At 41.8% G+C, this 20422-nt stretch overlaps 4 protein-coding genes across 7 annotated transcripts; 2 read left to right on the top strand and 2 right to left on the bottom strand.

Moving 5' to 3' along the window:
- Window positions 1–1870: 1870 nt before the first annotated feature.
- Asator (tau-tubulin kinase asator) lies at window positions 1871–12996 on the bottom strand. Of its 2 annotated transcripts, XM_076422170.1 has the most exons (15): window positions 12856–12996; window positions 8803–8935; window positions 8534–8681; window positions 8239–8453; window positions 7882–8151; window positions 7715–7801; window positions 7366–7638; window positions 7043–7229; window positions 6626–6951; window positions 6187–6483; window positions 5159–5452; window positions 4759–5029; window positions 4087–4467; window positions 2906–3323; window positions 1871–2254 (listed from the first exon to the last, which is right to left on the bottom strand). In XM_076422170.1, exons 1-15 carry the CDS (start codon window positions 12861–12863, stop codon window positions 2200–2202), a joined length of 3363 nt encoding a protein of 1120 aa, XP_076278285.1. In that variant the 5' UTR covers window positions 12864–12996; the 3' UTR covers window positions 1871–2199. The 2 variants fall into 2 exon arrangements, with proteins under 2 accessions (XP_076278285.1, XP_076278286.1); XM_076422171.1 differs by lacking the exon at window positions 4087–4467.
- Window positions 12904–15211, top strand: LOC143208104 (uncharacterized). Its single transcript, XM_076422188.1, has 2 exons — window positions 12904–14903; window positions 15011–15211. Exon 1 carries the CDS (start codon window positions 12904–12906, stop codon window positions 13537–13539), a length of 636 nt encoding a protein of 211 aa, XP_076278303.1. The 3' UTR covers window positions 13540–14903; window positions 15011–15211.
- Window positions 15212–15273: 62 nt separating this feature from the next.
- On the top strand, window positions 15274–20208 carry Pgk (phosphoglycerate kinase). The gene is made up of 5 exons (XM_076422173.1): window positions 15274–15565; window positions 15894–16242; window positions 16328–16666; window positions 16748–16967; window positions 17057–20208. The coding sequence occupies exons 1-5, from the start codon at window positions 15504–15506 to the stop codon at window positions 17332–17334; spliced, it is 1248 nt and encodes a 415-aa protein (XP_076278288.1). The 5' UTR covers window positions 15274–15503; the 3' UTR covers window positions 17335–20208.
- Window positions 17920–20410, bottom strand: Pex19 (peroxisomal biogenesis factor 19). Of its 3 annotated transcripts, none has more exons than XM_076422181.1 (7): window positions 20073–20410; window positions 19553–19732; window positions 19427–19492; window positions 18986–19165; window positions 18768–18925; window positions 18458–18688; window positions 17920–18375 (listed from the first exon to the last, which is right to left on the bottom strand). In XM_076422181.1, the coding sequence occupies exons 1-7, from the start codon at window positions 20131–20133 to the stop codon at window positions 18148–18150; spliced, it is 1104 nt and encodes a 367-aa protein (XP_076278296.1). In that variant the 5' UTR covers window positions 20134–20410; the 3' UTR covers window positions 17920–18147. The 3 variants fall into 3 exon arrangements, with proteins under 3 accessions (XP_076278296.1, XP_076278295.1, XP_076278297.1); XM_076422180.1 differs by having other exon boundaries at window positions 18768–18931; window positions 20073–20407; XM_076422182.1 differs by lacking the exon at window positions 19427–19492 and having other exon boundaries at window positions 18768–18931; window positions 20073–20405.
- Window positions 20411–20422: the final 12 nt, after the last annotated feature.

Genomic DNA, 20422 nt, shown 5'->3' with positions numbered 1-20422 from the left:
GAAATGAACGTTAATAAGTTTGACACGTTCACGGTTTCGAAAACAAAAGGCATTCTGTTTATTTTCATGAAGCTGCGTGCAAATCGTCAAAGTGAATCGTATAAGTATTCAGCCGCGCGATTTTCTGATTACAAAATTAAATATGTAATAAGGGATACGTCCAATGAGCTGTATTATGCGTGTTTGTTTACATTCAAACATACATTTCATCTTTGATTACAGATCCATTACTGATTTACACAGAATTGATTTCGCTTGCGCGCCTTACCGTCGTTGCATTCGAATTTCTGTATTCTTCTATATTCGCGCAATTTATTTCGCGATATCGTAATCCTCTCGAGATCCAAGAACAGATATTACGCTGTCCAAATTGTAACAATATACGTACAGAAGAATATACGTACATACACAGATTCATACACACGTATCAGTCGATTGTTTGTTTCTATTGCGCCTACGTGTCTCGGTTAATTCTTTTGTTTGTGTATTGTACACATTTCATTACGTCGCAAATGAATATTCCGCGATTCTTCGAAGTTAAAGCTATTTCATCGTACCGTATCGTATCGTATCGTATCGTAACGTCAACGTTCTTGCGACCATTGCACAAAATAAATCCTTAACTACTTTGTACAAATACAATATAAGTATGTATAACTCTATGCGCGAATTTGGTTTTAGTAATAGAATACTAGAGGACCTCTACTTGACTAGTTTTATGCATCACTAGATTCCATTTCACTGCGAATTCGTAACTGTTTGGAAAAATCACGTTACCGGGAAGTGCAAGACAAATACGCGTAATTCTATTACATATAATCTAACTGTAGCTTTTTTTCGAGTACTTTTGTTTACGTGTCTGATGCCGCTGCTGTTGTTGTTGTTATTGTTATTGTTGTTGCTGTTCTTTCCTGAACTTTCCCTATTTCCCTCGACAGATTTTTCACAAAAGCAGTTTGCTAACGCGCGGTTCTTATTCTTTCGCCGATATATGTATCATTGTCGGTGGTCCGTCTACGTGGGGCCAACGGTGGTTTTTCAAAGAGATCTTGTTCCCCTGTGTGCACGTGTGTAAATACACGGCGCATACGTACGTTTCGGAGACTATCGAACGTATCCAAACGTAATCAATCGAAAATACCGAACCGAAAACACGGTATTGCGTACGCGTAGCCGATTCTATATCGGTTCTCAACTAGTTTCCCTTATATTCAATGTCACTATCGTAGATGCAGAGTAGCTAAAGTACATCGAACGGAATCGGTGCAAACTGTTTTCATCGTACAAACTACCGAGAACAGTTCCAACGAAAAGAACGGAAAAGAACAAGCTACGTTTTAGGAAGAATTTGTTAAGCGTGGTCGGTGATGTTTCAACGTCTCGCGGCGCGAACGGAAACAACACGTTATAGTATCTCGTAGAAAGAAGGAACGAGAAACGAAGAAAGAGCGAGAGAGAGAGAGCGCGAGAGAAAGAGAGAGAAAGGTATATATAGATGGATGGAAAGAAAAGTGTGCAGCAAGAATTTGTTCTCTTCGTAAACGCGGATTACTTCCTCTACTTCTTTTCGAAACGCCATTATCGCGTTGTAGTAACTTGGTAACGTGCACCATTTACACATAATCGTTAATATTTATCATAATTATCATCGGACGCATTTAAGGACTAGGAAGTGTAATCTTTGAAGCACCACCAATTCATATAATGTTCGCGTTTCGCGAGAGAATTCTGCATCGAAAATAAATAGTACGGTGAACGCGCACGGATGGACTGAACGAATAATCGTCGAGGTTAAACGCGTAAACGCGTCGAGCAAAAATTACGAAAGTTTCTCGAATCTGATTAAACCGTGCTGTCGATCTGTTCTGAGAACGTGTGACGTTCGCGAAAATAACCAGAATCGCTTGCTCGTCCAGAAAAGCAATTCCAATTCGTGGATATCGTGTTCCTTCGTTCGATCGATTATTCCCTCGAGTTTCTTTTACGCTTATGAAGCTTGACGACTGTTCGGTGACAGTGTAGTACGGGGCGTACGTTTCAATTGCCGCCAAATGGCGAAGCGCCGGATGGTTTCCTTCGCGTCACGTGGAAAGAAAGGCTTCGCACGTTCGAAGAACCAGTTGACCGCAAAGTTCTGTTGCGATCTTGATATTAGAAAGAAACGCGGACCGTTTCCCTTCTCGTCGTCGTCGTTGTACCTCACGATTCCCGGCTGACTAACGTTGCGTCCGGTATAGGTCGGAATCTGCGGCATCTGTGATCGGAACGAGACATCGGTGATCAACGACACAATATGCAGAGTCTAACAAAAAGCGGAAAGCAACGAATAAAAAGTATAGATCCCTATTTCACGTGTATATGAATGCACGTGGTACGTGAACCGTGTAGTAAGAATTTAAGGATTCATTCGGCACGATCGAGTCCGACAACTGATGCGTTAGGGTGCGTTTACACCGACTTTCCCGCGGGCCTGTGCACGCGGGCGTTTGTCATAAATTTCGAGCGGGTTGACGGGCCCGTCGAAGAAAAGGGTCTCTATGGGCTCCGCGCCTCCACGGTTCGTTTAGGTAAACTACCGATAGCTTCCCTTTAAAGGGAATAAAGACCCATAGAGATCTTTTTTTGTGCTACGCGCAGCGGGGCACAGCGGGCCCGTCAACCTGCTCGAAATTTGTGTGTGTGTGTGTGTGTGTGACAAACGCCCGCGTACACAGGCCCGCGGGAAACTCGGTGTAAACGCACACTTATTGTTTTTCGATCGAACGTGCCAAACGGATCCGTATTGAGGGATCTTTAAATTCGTACTACACGGTTCACGTACCCACGTGTATTTTAGTACACGTTCAAAACCGCGATCTCTAATAAAACGGCGAAACGCAAGAAGAGGCGGATAAGAAGTGTGTACCTGGCATTGTTTTCTGCAACGTGCGGTGGCAAGGACGTCGGGGGTGGTGGAGGTTGAGCATTCGGTGGACCGCTGCTGCTGGAATCGCTGTCGCTGCTCTCTTCCGTTTGTTTGGCCGCTTCTCCTAGGAGATGAGAAGGTACTCCTCTAGGAGAAAATCGAGACAGTATTTCGGAATTGGGTCTGACTCTGCGTTGCAGTCTTTGGAATCGCAGATTCAGTTGACTAGCATCCGTCACATATTTCTCGCTTTGTCTTCGACGACGTAACGCAGGGGTGCATCCGGTCAAATTTTCATCTTCCGCCGAATTAGCCGACGTTACCGGTGAAAAGATCTGTCGTGCGTCGGGCAAGGTTGCGCATCGTCGTATCCGGGCCTCGGAGTTCCTGGGCGCTGTCAAGGGTTTGCCTTTGATAGCTAAAATTTGCCAATGTTAGTATCGCTACGAATCGCTATTACTTCCGACAAATCAGCTTATCCGAAACAAATACGGTTAACCAAGCGCGCAGACCTTCCTTTCCATTTCCTTCTCCTCCTTTCCCGCCTTTCTTTCTTTCTTTCTTTCTATCTTTCTTTCTTTCTTTCTTAAGACTTTACTATTTTACCGTTTACATTTTCCTGGACCGTACGACCATACGCAAAAACTTTGGAAAAGAAAACGAAAAGTTCACCGAATGGCCTGCTGTTCTCGGATTAGAACGCGAGTCGATCGAAAAACTTTGGAAAACTTTTCGATACGGAAAAATAGTGAAACAATCGCGATGCAACTATTTGTATAGTGACTCGAGACGGAATCCGTAAATGTGTAAATGTGTACATGTATAATGTATAATGTATAATGTATAATGTATATGTATATGTATATTTTATACATATACAGATGCATATATGTATAATTGAGAATATTATCATTTATTCCGTAACTCTTCTATTATCTGCGTCAAGCATTCACTTTTTTTTCGTGGCAACGATTATGATCGACAGGGGTACACAAGATTACGCGCGAAACCCGTCTCTATCATATTAGTTGAATTTCATTAGTTTGAAAATGTAATGGCAAAATGGAACGGAATGGAACGAAACTATGTTTGCAGTGTCGAGTGTCAAGAGTCGCGAGTCGCATAAGGGATTCGAAAGAGAATCGTACGATTACAATTTAATCGAAAAAAGGCTTACTAACTAGCATCTTTATCCCTGGTTATAGCCGCGGGTGTAGACGATTTTTCAATTTCGTTAGCCACGCAAGTCCTGGTATTCGGAGTATTCGTTTCTGGAGTGGACTCTGATAGCGAACATCTGGGACTTTTAACCGGGACCGGTATTTTACTGACAGTGTTATAAATCCTACAAGGAGCTTCCTTTTCTTTATTGTCCTTATATTCACGAGTGGCTACTACGTTCGATATAGCGGTCGAGACGGTTGTGGTATTGTTTTCCTTATGTGCCGATGCGACAGCATCGGCAGGTGGCCGATTCTCGACAGCATCGTCGTATACCGACGACTCTTCCGATCCTGGATTAGGGCCAGCTGGACTATCCACTGTACCGTTTGCCATGCTTCCTGTCGAATCACAAAATTGTTTTCTTCGTTGCCCAGAATTGTGTTTGAACGAAGAGAAAGTTACTGTGAAACGAAGTGTCTGCGATGCTAGAAAGCTTGTTTCTTTCGGCCAGATGGATGACGAGGAAATAAGACGAAAACGAAGCAGGCAGCCGCAAACACGCGTTAAAGTATATTGGATAAATTATTGGGCGTTAGGCGCACAGGCAGACGGGAACGCGGAAACACGGGGGAAAACACGAGGGAAACACGTCAAATCTATTCTCTGTGGTAAACGATTCGCACACTTACTCTGCAACGGTTCTCTGTCGGTGGTAGTTTGTACAACGGTAGCGCCAGCCGTCGCGTCCACGACTCTAATTTCCAGCCTACCCGCCACCGCCCCCGCTTCTTCTTCTTCTCCACCGGGTGTATTAGGTATCGTGTTTGGTGGTGAAAAAGCAACCGCCGGTACGCTCGCTCTTCGTGGCGGCGGACTTTCTCTCGGCGAGTCGTAACGCGTTGCGATGTTTCTCATTACGTCGACCTCGTACAACAAATCGTCGAACGCCGCCTGTTGAACCTGTTTCGATCCGGTTCGTGCCAAACAAATTCACGCATCGATTAGTGATCAATTTCTAACAAAATTCTAATATAGGCCGATGGAAACGCGTATAGTATAGACTATGTCTATACTAGGATGTATACGAACCAATGGTGCTTCGAGGTTGGCGCGGACATGCGGTGCCAATGCTGGAACGCTCCAAGCGCTCGGAAGCGCCCCTTGGAGATCCGGATATTTCTCGATGCCAGCAATGTTCAAGCATCGATGAGGTACCGAAGGTTTCGGAGAATCTTCGCTGATTCGAGACAGGGCGGAAGGTACAACCGAATGCTGATGAGACACAACCATTGAACCTGAGGCTGATTGAACCACCGCTGTTTTCGCATCGATAGACGCAGGCACTGAAGATGCGGTAGTCACAGCATCACTGACAACTGTCGACTGGATATACAAGCATGGTAAAAACACAAAACGTTTCCATACAGAATGTACGCATATACATACATAGATACATAATAATATGCATGGGTATACATGTACATGTCTGTTGATCCACTCAAACAAAAACATGTGTAGGATAAGTGCGGGGGGTATTGGACGGTCAAACGTGAATGCAACTCGCTCTTTCGACTTTGCGTTTCTCGTATATCGTTTGATATACATAGATTGTACTACACCACAAATATATGTATATCTCCTTCCCTCAACGCCCCGCCGGTTTGTAACGCATGCGTCTCTATAAACTACGGTAAACTACACGACAGAATCGAGTTATCTATGGGCGTGTATAATATGTATGCGCCTCCTCGTAAGGTTCTGCATCTTGTAGAGGCGCGGAGAAATGAGAAGTAGTCGAAAATTGATCTAACAGCACAGATATTGAAAAGACAAACGACACGAGCGACGGTGACGAAGAATACGCAACTACGCGTCAAGTTTCGAACGATGGCATATAAAGGGTCGATTCGATTCTGTGGCAGGTAACACAACGGTCGCATCAAATGAGGGCATCGATACTGGCCAGACGTGGCTAGAATGTCAAACATATCGTCCGTGAGTCGATAAAGAAATATCTTACATCGTTTCTTTTCAATTGCTTGTCCACTTTCTTTTTTCGAACGGAAAAAGTACGTGGGATTCGGAAAGATAGACATGAAACTCGAAACTAGATTTACCTGCGGAACTATCGCTGGCAAGGTGGTTCCTTTATGTTCAGGACTTTGTAAATTCTCTCCTTTCCACTCGTTGTCGGTCTCTTCGGAATCGTCGAATTGCGACTTCCATTGAGAGGCCAAGGTCAAGCCACCACCGCCTTTGGTTACTTGTTGCAATGCGGATACGTTGTCGTCGTCGATCTGTGCGAACTGTGTGATAGAACAGTCTCTTATCGCCGCACGGCTGGCTCGTGTCTGTTGTCGAACGTCCGTTCTTCTGCGCGGTTCTCTTTTCAGTGGCTCTCTTTGTTCTGTAACCTATATCGGTTAACGGTCGAGCATTAGAAAAATGCAAAATATAGAATGCAATATATGTAGTAATATATACAATAAAGTATCCTTTCAAAAGGATCGAATCGGATCGAATCAGAGCGAACACGTGCGCTCGATCGATACGTACGGGACTCTGATTGCCAACGTATTTTGGATTGGTAACATCGTAGGAACAATATGAGGCGTCGACTTCGGTTTGCACTCGAGGGCTGGGCGGTTCTTCGGTTGTCGGTTCGGGTGCAGGTCTCACTCGTACTCGAACGAACGCGCCGCTCTGCGATTTTCTCAGCGGTGCCGGCAGCTTCGCGCTAATTTTATATCGAGTCACCTCCGAAGCGGAACGCGCAGAGGCCATCAGCGCGTTGCCCTCGTTGTCCATGGGTTTCTCCTCCGTAACCGCTCCCGTCTGCGGTTCCGCAGCCATCGAAACCGCGCGCCTTTTCTTCGGCGAACCTGCAAACCGCGTACAGATACGGCCACATAAAACGGGGGCTACAAGGAAAACGGAAATACGAAATTTGTTCGAGCGAAAAAGACATATGACCATGAGCCGACGGTGGAAGAACAGCCTGCTGTCTAGTCTGCTGATGGGTATTGTCGATCGTCGGTATCGTGGCATTACAGTTCTTATCTCGGCCATGATTGCTGATGGCCGATGTAAACGGCACCGAAGATCCTTCCACGCCGCGTTGTTTGTTTCTTCTGCATATGCTCTCATAATCCAATTGTGCCTGCAAAAAGACACGAAATAATAGTACAAGATAACCGACGGACCGAAGCACATTACAATCCGTCCAGCGTACGCAAGTTTATGCCAAAGAGGCGCAATAGTCCGTCCAGTCCGCTGTTAGCGTCATTGCATCTTACGTCTAATTCTTTCCTGTTGTCGGGTTCGACGTTTTCTTGGTTGTTCGTGTCGACGTTCGGCGTGGGCGGCGGCTGATTGATCGTGGTCGCTGTAGTCAGTACGGGAGGTATGGTCACAGCAGGCAAAGACCTGGTAGTTGGCACGCTTTCGTTGGCCATTAACGATCTTTCCCAGTCGTAAGGATCGTTCGTCTTCACCCCTCTACGTTTCATGCAACGCTCGAACAACCCCGTCAGCATCTCGTAGTCTGGTTTGTCCGCGTATTCCAAACTCTAAAACGGTATTGTTCTATACGGAATACCAAATTTCCTAGTAATCGTGAGATACCGTGTTTTTCAAAACGCGTACCTGAATGTGTTCTAGGAAACCTCGAAAGTCGGATGGAAGGTGTTTCAAAAGTAAATGATGATCGTACTTCTCTTTCATGAGACCCACCTGTACCGTAAAATTACATTAAACACTATCGACCAATCGGTTTAGCCCGTGTCTCTGATAGCACACTCTCTGTTACATACCTGTTCTTTGTCCTTTATCTTTCGCCATGGAAGTTGTCCGTTAACAAATTCCACCAACATGTAGAACAACGACCATAAATCGTCGTGTCTGCCCATTTCTTTATTCTTGTGTGCATTTACCGATGCGTAACGGACGGTTCCTCTAAATCCTGCCGCGCTGCGAGGTGGTCGAACTTCACCGGTGCTGGTTGTAAACTGGCGAGATAGTCCAAAGTCGAGCATGTACAGCAGCCTCGAGTTGTGTGGAAGTCGTCCGATTGAAAAATTCGACTGCAAACGTATACGCGAGAGCGCGAATCAATTACGAAAGAGACAACAACGGTAAAGCTAATGAAATCTATAGTAAATCGTGCTTACCGGTTTAATGTCCCTATGAAGAAAACCTACTTCATGTATACTCTCTATCGCCTGGAGAATTTGAAGTCCTAAACGGAGAGTGGTGGACAAAGAAAAGGAGCCTCTCGGTTGGGCACGACGTAATTCAGCTAAATTTTTGCCTTGTAATTGCATCACGACGTAATTGAATCGATCATTTCGGCCACAACCAATAAATCTGCACACATGTTCCCTACCTGTAACAGGTAAAAGCATTCGTGTAGACGTGCACAATATTAAGAATGCTAATGTAACGTAATGTAAAATCTTCACAAACCCTGGAGTTTTTTTAGTACAGCTACTTCCATTTTAAGAACTTGTTTTGGCTGACGAGCGGATTCAACTTTTAACGCGACTTGCTCCTTGGTCATTAAATCTTGGCCTTCATAGATCTCCCCGAATCCTCCTCCTCCTATTTTTCTAATCTATAAGAAGAGTAAGAAGAACCGTTGGACGTAAAATGGAAAGAAAATAAGAAAAGAATGCGGATGATATCTGAAGCGAAAGGAGAAATACATATGTAGATGAATTTGTTAAATGACTCACGACTTTCCAACGTTCTTTGACCACATGGCCAGGCTGTAGCAAGTCCTCACTCGTCATAGTTATATTATTATTCTGGTCTGTGCTTTCGTCGCCTACATTCCTCAGCAGCAAATTGGTTGAATGAACGGGATGCCTGAAAAATGCAAGCGATCCCTGATGCGTTGCGATTGATTCGGGAGACGTTGAATAGTTCGCATACTCGATGCGTTTAGGCCTCTGTGGGCCTCTCTCGAGAACACGCGAAAAGGCGACATATAATTAAATAAAAAATAAATAGAAAGGCGGAAGCGCAGAACTGCAAGATATCGATGCGACGTTGGTCGCAGAAAACGGAGCAACGGCTCGATCCAACAAACTTTGTAGCTGTCAACGCGAGACAAGCGACACGCCCCGAAACCGAAACCGAAACCGAACCGAGACCGTAATAGGTTAGGTTTTTAACCTAAAGCAGCGTATTACGGTAGAAAATTGGTCGATACCGAGCGCCCTGTGTTAGGCAGCCATGATTGCGTGCAAGCGAAGGGTACAGTGGATATGTAGGGAACGACGATCAACCGTTCTATCCGTCATGCGACAGCGTTCGAGCCGTCACCCGTCACCCGTCACATTTCATTTTTTCATTTTCTTTTTCTCCTCCACTGCGGAAATCGTTCGTGGATTATTTCTCGCTTAGCGACAATTACACCTTTGAAACTTTTCAGCGATTCTTCCAGCAGGTTTACGCTGGGAGTCGCTAAGTCGCGTTAACTCGCGTCAATCATTACGAACACAACCGAATGAATCCGAGCCGAGCAATGAAACTGAGAGAGGGAACCAGAGGGAACACGGCTAAAGAAAATAATACATGTAAGTTCGTTCGGTTCCTTTGGTTTCGTTGCTCGTCGCAGTCTTGTATGAAACATTTCATTTGATAGAGCGTTTTCGATTCGAAATTCCCTCCCGCACACCCATCGGTCCAGATTTTAATGTAATATTTCATTTTTACTAACGATCCTGTACGTCGTTACTATTAATCCACGACGATGTTTCCTCGCAAGCAGAACTTTCCCCAACCAGTGTACAGGTCTTTCACAATTGCACACTTTCCGTCCGCATCTCTCTCCTTTTCTGCTTTTTCCCCGATACTTCGTATCCGTATCACACGTATTTCGTCCCCTTCCCGCTAGTTTCACTCTCTATCTTCGCTTCACCCTTCCATCTTTCTTTCTCTCCTTTTTCCTTCTCACCCTCTCCCACTCTTTTACTCGCCCACTATCCCACTCTCCTAACCCATTCCACTGTGTTCTTATGTCTCTCTCCCTTTCCCTCTCCCTGTTCCTCGCCCTCTTTGTTGCGAGTTGATTCGACCCGACCCGACCCGACCCGACCGACCGCTCGCTATTTTACCCTTTCTTTTTTTCTGTTCTCTCCCCTCATTTTATCTTTGCGATCACTTTCTTCGCGACGATACAAAATCTATACGATACGTTTGCGAGAGCTGTATCTAGGTACGTACTATTTCCCGTGAAACACCGATAGAACAGCCATTTTTCGATTTTGTACCACTATACTCGTAATACTTGTAAACGCCGCAAGATAGCGACCTGAATGCTCGATCGATGTCTGTCTCTATCGTCCTCTCTTTTCTCGCTATCCTTTCAAATATTTCAGGGTTTAATCAGTTGACCATGTGAACGCTCCGCGTGACCGATATACGAGTACATAGAATACATGCATGTACCTACTTACTTACTCGTGTTTCTTTGTTTCTTTCCAATTTCGTTTTTACGCATGTATTATATACTCGTTATAATTTTCATAAGAAATTTTTTGTTTTAGTAGAATTCATCTGTGCATTCGATTATATGTGTTTAGCGTATTCTACTCTTACTGTATCTGTATGTCGTTCACATTGATCTATGATCTATAGCGTTTCAGCTACTTATCTAAATAGCTACTCTGCAGCAATTCTCGCATCGCATGTACGCAGTAGAAAACACAGTTTCAAATCGTTCGAACTTACAATTTATAAGTAGGTATGATTTAGAGATCAGTGACAATTGAATTTACGGAATTGAAACGTAATTTACAGTCAATTGTCATGAATTAATTCTCTACCCGAATTGAGGTTATGATCGTTATCCATTGTAATTGATACTCCAAATTGTCTAGATTAGTAAGTAATAAGTAACAATAGTAGTAGCAGTAAATAACAATATTTATTAGTAATTATAATATAATGATTAACAATTAATAGTAATTGATCATCAAAATAAAAACTTGTTGAAACATAGCTTTGTCCTATTCGTGTTTAATTGTTTCATGTGATCTGCTTGAACTCCAAGCTTGAGCTATTGCGGTCCCGTTTCTTTCGTTTCTTTAAAATACGATACGAATCGACTCGACTCGATATGATTTCAAATGTCGCGCGTAACGCGCTGCCGGTGCCAGACACGATTCGCGGTTCGAAGTTCGCCACTGTGAAGCAGTGCCCAAGTTTAATGATTATTTTGGCTTTGGCACTCGGTACTCGTGGGTTTACCGTTGTCGGTAATATTTTACGGAGAACTTTCACCATACATACACTATCTACTTGCATTCTCCTGTCCTTATACGAAACAAATAAAGGTAGATTGAACAACAACTCTATCTCGTAGGCAAGAAAGTGTTATTGTAGTCGTATCCGTATTACCTTAAAATCTACGGAACGGCATTACCAAATGATGTTGCTTTTAATAACCGATGCTTAAGTAATTCAAAGATACCGAAACATATGTGTATACAGGGTACATATATATATATATATATCAAAATGTCTACCTACATCCGACTAGTTCATACTGTATAACTATAGCAATAATGCTTCTAAAATGTTGGGCATCTCGAAACATTCGTTATAAAAGTACTAATGTGTATAGCTGGTCGAAACACATTTAGAATTAAGACTGGCATTAACTAGTCACCGACAATAGCTACGCTTCTAGAAAGATAGAATTTCGACTTTCATCATTTTCTAACTAAGTAGAAATCTCATATTTCAGGCATAACTCTATATTTGTCTGTTATCAGCAGCCGATATATTGACTCCGACAAACTAACAAATGTCTCGTTACTGTACAATGTACAACACCGAAGACTTTTTAGTTTCGTTTGAAAATGGCAAATTCGAAGCGCCTTCGTATGTTGCACGACTATAGGATATAATATGTAGATATCTTCTTAGATACATAACCTTCGTCTAGAAATACAATTCGTAACGAATATATGTAATTATGATGCGAATGAATAAGGGAAGCTGAATGTAAAACGCTATTAGCAAATAGCGAATATATAATCGCTGCGTTTTATACTGCCGCGTGATTTTTTGTTTGCAATCTTCTACGTATGGGATCTTACTCCGTTCGGTGGAAAATAAATTCTTATATATACACATGTACCATACAATTTAAGTTTAAACATCTATTTTTAAACGACCCCACTTTGTATGTGTATACATATAATACGCGGAGTAGCATCTTTCACCGCGCCAAGGTACTTTTCGAGCTACATAGTTCTGACTGCTCTCTAACCATTTATACCGGTTAAACGAGAGCTCTATTCTTTTCTATTAATTGGTCCATCACAATTTCTATCTATTGAAACACGCGTAAAAGATCGGGACATGGGACAAAAGCGCGAAAACGCACAGCGAAGAAACACGCGTGCGCGTGTTCATGCGTGTTCTCCAGGGTGATTAAAAGTACTCGCGCACACTTCGGCATGCTCTGCTTATGCAAAATATACGAATATGCGTGTGGGAAAGAAAACGGATCAAAGTTAGCAATCACAGGAAGGGAGGAGAACACACACTTTGAAACAAACCGATTGGCCAAGGGAAAGAAAAGAAAGAGGATAGATAGGTATAAGTAGTAGGGGGAAGATAGGAGAGAGAGAGAGAGAGAGAGAGAGTGTGTGTGTGTGTGTGTGTGTGTGTGTGGCGTGTGTACATGTAAGAAAGAAAGAGAGATAAAGGAGGAGCAAAAGGGGGTCGAATACCAGGTTTGAATCGTCTTGAAAGAAATAATGATCACGTACCATTTCATGGCTCCGAACGAAAGAGGGACTGGGCGATAAATAAAGGCAATGAAAAGATCGTGCCGAGTGGAAAGGTGGTTACACGAAGATGACGCAGAGCAGAATGATTACGGCAACGGTAGCGTTGGCGGTGGCGGTGGCGGTGGTGGCCGTGGTGGCGGTGGTGGCGGTGATGATGCCGATGGTGACAGCGGCGGTGGTGACGGTGGTGAATCGACGCGTTGCTCAAAATCAAACACAAAATGCGAACAAATGGCTCGTGAAACCGGAAAGGATCTGTATGATCGTTCTACCGTGGAATTGTACACGGCCCCTCCCATGCAGAGCGCGATCAACGATGGTCAAAGAAAATGTCTTGCGTGGTCCAGGGAGGAAAACACAGAGGGGAGATTTGGTGAACAAACCGATGGCCAAAGTTCGTTTGGGCGAGCCAGAGTCAGAGTCAGAGTCAGAGTCAGAGTCAGAGTCAGAGTCAGAGTCAGAGTCAGAGTCAGAGTCAGAGTCAGAGAGCTCGAACGCGAGTCGTCGCGTTCCACTGGCATTGGACTGACACGCGAGTATCGCGTTGTTCCTTTTCTTCCATCGCCTCCTTCTCTTTTCGATCCTCTCTCCCTCCACCCGGTACAGACTGGCGGTCGGCGGTCGCCCGGTCGTGCGGTCGCCCGGTCGCCTGGCCTGTCTTGAACCGAACCGATCGTGGACGCCGCGCCGCTTCGTGTACCAGACCTTGGCTCCTACGCTCCTATACACTTATACATACTCGCACACTCGTACCTATCAGCCTATTTACCACGTGTCTGCCATTCAATTACATGCGAGGTACGAGTACTCTTGTATCGTGTTTGTGGCTCGTCTTCTCTTCTTCTCTATTCCACCTACTCCGATTCTTGTCTCTCGCGAACCATTCATCGATTTTCGATCGCCGCCCCGCGCTCGCGTGGACATGTATTGTATACATATGTTCTCGACGTCTGTTTTTCGAGCTATCTTTGAAAATTTCAAGTTTGCCGTTGATTTCGCTGCAATTACAGCGCGAATCCGCGCGAGTGCTTGCGAGTACCAAATTCTGGTGTATTCCGAGAATAAAGAATGCTAGTTCTCGAAGTGGCGATTAAACCGGAGTTCTAAAAGTACGATTGTCTTGAAATCCTGTACGAGAAAATATACATAGCTATATTTCGCGTATCCCGCCTTCGCGTTTAGCAAACTTGTGTTATTTCGGTACTGCGTGGCGTCGGTTAAAGCGTGCTCGGCCATTTCTCGCGTACAATTTTTACTGGTCGATGGTGTCGCAACTTATATATGTATACGGCAAGCCGAGTCAAGATCTCGTTCGAATTCATTTCTTTCCTTTTTCCTCTCCTTTTCGAAAACCCTAGCGAGCGGTAATGAGAAGTAAAATTAAAAGAAAAGACGATGTTATCGAAATATATAATACTGATAACATTGGATATATTAAAGTATACATACATAATGTGATAATATTAGCAACGATTAGGAAAAGTTCGTTCCCGTCCTATTTTCACGCGTGCCACTCTGCTTGCTCTCTACCTTCTGTTTCACCTTCGTTTTAGATTCGGATAAACGGTCGACGGCACGATTGTGTTACCCATGCCAGACTCGAGAATAGCATCGGTCAGATGAAATACCGGAATACCAGACGTTGATCGAATATTCCATGTCTACGGACTCGGACCATATTTGTATTATAATTCAACGATTCAGCGATTCCACGATATCCGAACTCGACGATCTTCGTTCTCCTATATTTACCGAATACCTTCTTCCCTCGAGTCTGACTGTCTCCGATTCGTCTGTTTATTCACCCGCAAATCTTTGTCGCCGAACAATTTCATATTTTTAATTCACGGACAAAGTATAAGCATTTTACTAGTTCAGCTTTCATTGTAATTCAAGCATTCGATAATTCACAGTAGAATTGCATACTGCTACCAATCCCTATATCAACGAGTAAAAATCAATAAACTGTTATCGAATCAGCAGTGGACTTCCTTTTTTTCTATCTAAACAGACACATTTCTATATACGTAAGTATATATACATGCATATACACATGTAATGCAGTACAGATTAAATACATATATTTTATGTTACGTTGCATATTTTCTTTGACACCTATCCATTTTGACGTTAGGCTCAAGTTGCTGTTTATCTATTCGTCCGTAACATGTTTGCGAGAACGTTTTTACAGGGAAATAAAGTCGTATCAAAAACTAATAAGATGAAAATTGTCTAAACAATGAGTGTATACGTATCGACAAGAGCTACGTATTCTTATATATTGTATGGATAGCATTTACGTATGTACATATATGTAATAAGTTGACATTTTTTTCGATAGAACTCGCAACGAGTATGTAACGGGTAACGGGTCCACGTTCGAAACAGCTGTTTCGATGCGCGCGGCTCGAGAATTCGTAGGAGGTCGCTACATTCGTCGACCTTGCTTTGACTTTGCCGAGTCAAAGTGTTTCGGTGATAAGACGTTCCGAAAGGTAGTCAAGAGTTTTGTCAGAAGTTGCTGCACAAAACAGAGGTTACCCAAGTTGAAAGACAACACCGACGACGCATTACAAATCGTTAAAAGGAGAATCGCTTCGAAACTAATCCATTGCAATAGCAAAACTATGGCGTTGAACAAGCTCAGCATCGACAAAGTGGATCTGACGGACAAACGGGTTTTGATACGGTACATATTCCTTGATCGTACCTTTCGCGATTTTAATTCACAACCAATATTCGCAAACTGTTGCGAGCTTGTCGAACTATTGTGCAACTTTACGTTAAAATGCTTGCATTTTGTTTTTCGGTGTTCGATGTAACCTTAGTACGATAAAGGATGCACCGAAAAGTTCGGAAGCCGGTCAAAGAATTTCGAATTTTTGTATAAAAATGAACATACTTCGCTGATCGACGAGTTAATTTGTAACGTTCGCACGGTTTGCCTCGTATACATATATAATATATGATAATATATGTATAAATAAATTGTAAGTTTAATTGTAATTGTATTCCAGGGTGGACTTCAATGTACCGTTAAAGGAAGGCAAGATAACCAACAACCAACGAATTGTAGCCGCATTAGATACTGTTAAATATGCTCTTGAAAAGAAAGCAAAGAGCGTTGTATTAATGTCCCACTTGGGTCGTCCAGATGGTAAACAAGATATGAAATATACTTTAAAGCCAGTAGTGGAAGAGTTGAAATCGCTGCTCGGAAAAGATATTTTGTTTTTAAACGATTGCGTTGGACCGGACGTGGAAGCTGCTTGCAGCAACCCTGCGCCGGGGACTATCATCTTGTTAGAAAATTTAAGGTTTCACGTAGAGGAGGAAGGCAAGGGAGTAGGACCCGATGGAAATAAAGTACAAAGTTCTTTCTTCCTATATCGATGCAACCTTTCGAAGTGTGCGTAAAGTAGTATAGTCTGACAAATTTCTTTTCTTTTAGATAAAAGCAGATAAGGAAAAAGTTGCAGAATTCCGAAAATCCCTCAGAAAACTTGGAGACGTTTACGTTAACGATGCATTCGGCACTGCACACCGAGCTCATAGCTCAATGCTAGGAGAGGGATATGACACGAGGGCGAGCGGCTTTCTTCTAAAGAAAGAATTAGACTATTTTGCTAAGGCGTTGGATAATCCTGCGAGGCCATTTTTGGCAATATTAGGCGGTGCAAAAGTTGCAGATAAAATACAGTTAATAAACAATATGTTGGACAAAGTCAACGAAATGATCATTGGCGGTGGAATGGCGTATACTTTCTTAAAAGTATCGAAAAACATGAAGGTAAATATTGTGGAACAGTACTTGGTCCCTTTTTGTTTCTACTTCTAGAATATGTTAACGCATAACGTTCTCCATACACAGATCGGCAACTCGTTATTCGACGAAGAAGGTGCGAAGATAGTTAACGACCTGTTATCGAAGGCGGAGAAGAACAAAGTTCAAATACATTTACCCGTTGATTTTGTTACCGCGGATAAATTTGCGGAAAATGCGACTGTCGGTGCAGCAGACATAGAGAGTGGCATACCCGATGGTTTGATGGGCCTTGATGTTGGTCCAAAAACGAGAGAATTATTCGCAGGTAAACAATATTCCGACAATAATAACAATTTTCTTCTTGCGTCTATGATGTTTAGGACATATAGGTATCTATCGATATACGATTTACAGAGCCCATCAAAAGAGCAAAAACTATTGTGTGGAATGGTCCAGCAGGCGTGTTCGAATTTGAAAATTTCAGCAAAGGTACAAAGGGTTTGATGGACAACGTAGTGAACGCTACGTCGCAGGGTGCCATTACCATAATCGGAGGCGGCGATACAGCTACGTGTGCCGCCAAATGGAAAACCGAAGATAAAGTGAGCCACGTGAGCACTGGAGGTGGTGCGAGTTTAGAACTTCTCGAAGGGAAAGTCTTGCCGGGAGTCGAGGCTCTTTCTCCAGCGTAAATTAGCAATACTAAAAAGTACCAGGTGGTATTCGAATTTGAAAGATTTGACATCGAACAAGTCCGAGTATCTGGCACACAATGTTTAATTCAATAGATAAAACGTTTAATAATCTTGTAACAACAACCCTGTTGTTGCAGTTTCCATGTAAAAAGTATTGTATTTGGTGAAACACGATTTTCGTTTCTCCGCGTGAAATATATTGGAAAAGATTGAAATCTACCCAATTCATTGGCAATTGTCTTTTGTAGGAACGACTGAATCATACAAATATATTCTACTCAATCTTTGAAAAAGTATCTTGTGTTAGGATATATATGTACATGTATGAACAGATCAGTTTGTAGATAGGTGAAATATAAACAGCCTTTCTCTAACGAAATCTTCAATATTAATACAAATATAAATCCAACTTATTTAGGTAAATAAAACTTAGTCATTGCAGATTTCATGATGTGTTAATTCCCATAAGTTAAAACATACAATTACAAAACGCGGATTTAAACATAATACCGTCTAGTAACTTTGTACGCGTGTAAAACAGCTATACATATATGTATATGTATAGAAGTATGTATGTACAAATTGAGAAACATACAGACACGCTTACGCGTGTTTCACTTTATTTACAGACATGAGTCCTTTCTCGTAATATCATTATCGAGAATACTATTACTTTTCATTAAATAGATTACCGTTTGTCGGCTATACGTACAATTAGAATGTACACGCTTAAAATATCATCGTGTTACAAGCCCCTATACGGGTTTATCCCGATTTTTTCCTTTCTGTGAAATGATTTTAACGACTGGTTTACATTAATTGACAATTTTGCGATGAATCCATTCCGCGAAGTAACGCTGGAATAATAGGGTCCCCTTCGGCATCGACTTGAAATGGCATTGTGTGTTCACCTACAAGTTCTTCAGGTAACTGTCCACATCCTTGTACTTCTTGCATCAACGATATCACCGTTTTGAAACGTTTCTTCTTTGTTTCTTTCGTATCTTCATCTTTTTCCTTCTCCAGTTCGGAACACACCTAAAGCGTTTATGAAATAATGAACGCGTAACGATACTCGATCATAGTAGTTCATCGTATTTGTTATATTTTCGCTACTTACCTGTCTCATTAACTCTAATTGTTTATTGAATCTCTGTAGATCGTCGGGGGATATTGATGTCTTCTTTGCTTCTAACCATTCGGGGAATTTATCAACTAATTCTTTCAACGATGGGTACAAAATTTCTTTAGACAGCAGGTGTTGCAACATTCCTTGCATGATTGGTAGAATAGTGCCAGCTCCATCCTCCAAAGATGCTTGGCCAAGTAGTTCAGAAATATCAACGTCGCTCTAAAATATTTTTGCAAAAGACTTCTTGTCAGAATAAAACAGATTTATTTAAATATATGGCCACGTTGTGAACACCTACCTGCAGTGTTTCGGATGTTGCAGATAAGTCGTTCAGTGCTTGAGCAATAACACTTTCAAAGTCTGTACTTGCACCGTCTTTACTGGTCTTACCATCTTCCGATACTACGCTTGCAAGTGTTTGTGCCATTTTTTTAACAGAAGCGCCCAACTCGCTATCTGCTCCTAACAGAGAAATATTAAAATAATATCCTTTCTGAAATTTTCACAAATCTTTACCATTCTTAATTAAATTCTGTAAATCCTCTTCCAATTGATCGACAGCTTCTTCAATGACATTGGTGCTCCAACCATCCTCTATCGTTTCGAAGCTATCCTCGTCTGCTCCGGGTGCTGAAGATTTCTTTTTCTCATTTACTTTACCTACTTTTTGTTCTTTGTTGAAATCTTCTAGTGCACCTATAACAATACAAATTACATTGGACGACATTAATGTTAGAAACAAATGTTTTTTATCATAAATATGTAACAATATCCTAATTTTGTTTGTTTGTTTTAGTAAAATTTTTATGTATCATTCAATAAAGAAATTACTCTGTGAGTCACCAATCAAATCTGGTAAAACGACAAGAAATAATTGGTCTTTTTAATTTTTGTATTCTTGATAAAAAAAAATGGTTTTATTAATTTTATCGATAGCATATGCTTGATCGGTGTTACCTTCGTCCGATACAACGCTTGCAATTGTTTGTGCCATCTTTTTAAAAGAGGCATCCAGTTCGCTATCTGTTTATAATAAGAACGTATTAAAATAACACCTTTTTCAAAAATTTCAAAAATCTTTACCATTCTTAATTAAGTTCTGTAGATTCTCCTTAAAGTGATCGACAGCTCCTTCGATAATGTTTGCGGTCCAAGCATCTTCTAACGTTTCAAAGTTCTCTTCGTTTGTTGTCACTGCCAAAGACTCCTTTTTTTCATCTACTTCATTTACCTTTTGTTCCTTGTTGAAATCTTCCAAAGCACCTATGATGTTACGATTATATTGAGAATAAGAAATATTTACGATATCGTAACGTTAATAAAATTACAGTTTCATTTGTGTTTATTCGAAACAAAAATGGTATGAATTACATAACAGAAAAATTATTTTCAAAACACCAATGACTTCGCAAATTCTCTTATGACAATGAGAAATTGTTTAATTCCTCTTACATTAAGACTATGTAATAAGATTATTTTGCTAAGAGTCATATCGATAGAAATAAAAATACATACATATTATTGTTCCATGTTTTAGGTTATAAAACTTTTGCGGCACGTTTATTTATTTAGTTATATTTTGGTAAACGAACGAACTACTTACTGTCTAGTAAATCATTTAATTCTTGATCCTCTACTGGATTTACAGGTTTTTCATCAGCCATATTTACCGTTTTTCAAACTCGATGGCAACTTGAAAATTATAGCATAAAAGCGCACGTATCAGAACGGTATACGTTTATCACTAAATACATATATACGTATAAATACATATTATATTTAAATACACTTTAGGTGAACTAACACAAATAAACTCGTGTACTTTTGGCGAGTTCAGTTTGAATAACTGTGTTTCGACCAATCGTATTTTGTGAACAAAAGGTGATCCTTTTAGTACCAAGACCTTGCTTTCCCTATTTGCTATGAATTTGCCACCAAAACCTGTCGACAAAT

The sequence above is a fragment of the Lasioglossum baleicum genome, chromosome 4 (genome assembly GCF_051020765.1).
Source record: "Lasioglossum baleicum chromosome 4, iyLasBale1, whole genome shotgun sequence".
Taxonomy (NCBI): Eukaryota; Metazoa; Arthropoda; class Insecta; order Hymenoptera; family Halictidae; genus Lasioglossum; species Lasioglossum baleicum.
The sequence above is the reverse complement of the archived record's forward strand: the minus strand, read 5'-3'. Positions and strand labels throughout refer to the sequence as shown.

Coding starts and splice junctions, on each gene's coding strand:
- Pex19 (XM_076422180.1), bottom strand. CDS start 20,133: ATGGCTGATGAAAAACCTGTAAATCCAGTAGAGGATCAAGAATTAAAT. Junction 19,733..20,072: donor ATTAAATGATTTACTAGACA/GTAAGTAGTTCG, acceptor GTAACATCATAG/GTGCTTTGGAAGATTTCAAC. Junction 19,166..19,426: donor AAGCGTTGTATCGGACGAAG/GTAACACCGATC, acceptor GTATTGTTATAG/GTGCACTAGAAGATTTCAAC.
- Pgk (XM_076422173.1), top strand. CDS start 15,504: ATGGCGTTGAACAAGCTCAGCATCGACAAAGTGGATCTGACGGACAAA. Junction 15,566..15,893: donor GACAAACGGGTTTTGATACG/GTACATATTCCT, acceptor ATTGTATTCCAG/GGTGGACTTCAATGTACCGT. Junction 16,243..16,327: donor TAGGACCCGATGGAAATAAA/GTACAAAGTTCT, acceptor CTTTTCTTTTAG/ATAAAAGCAGATAAGGAAAA.
- Asator (XM_076422170.1), bottom strand. Junction 6,484..6,625: donor ACGTTGGCAATCAGAGTCCC/GTACGTATCGAT, acceptor TAACCGATATAG/GTTACAGAACAAAGAGAGCC. Junction 2,255..2,905: donor GTTGCAGAAAACAATGCCAG/GTACACACTTCT, acceptor TTCCGATCACAG/ATGCCGCAGATTCCGACCTA.
- LOC143208104 (XM_076422188.1), top strand. CDS start 12,904: ATGAAAAGATCGTGCCGAGTGGAAAGGTGGTTACACGAAGATGACGCA.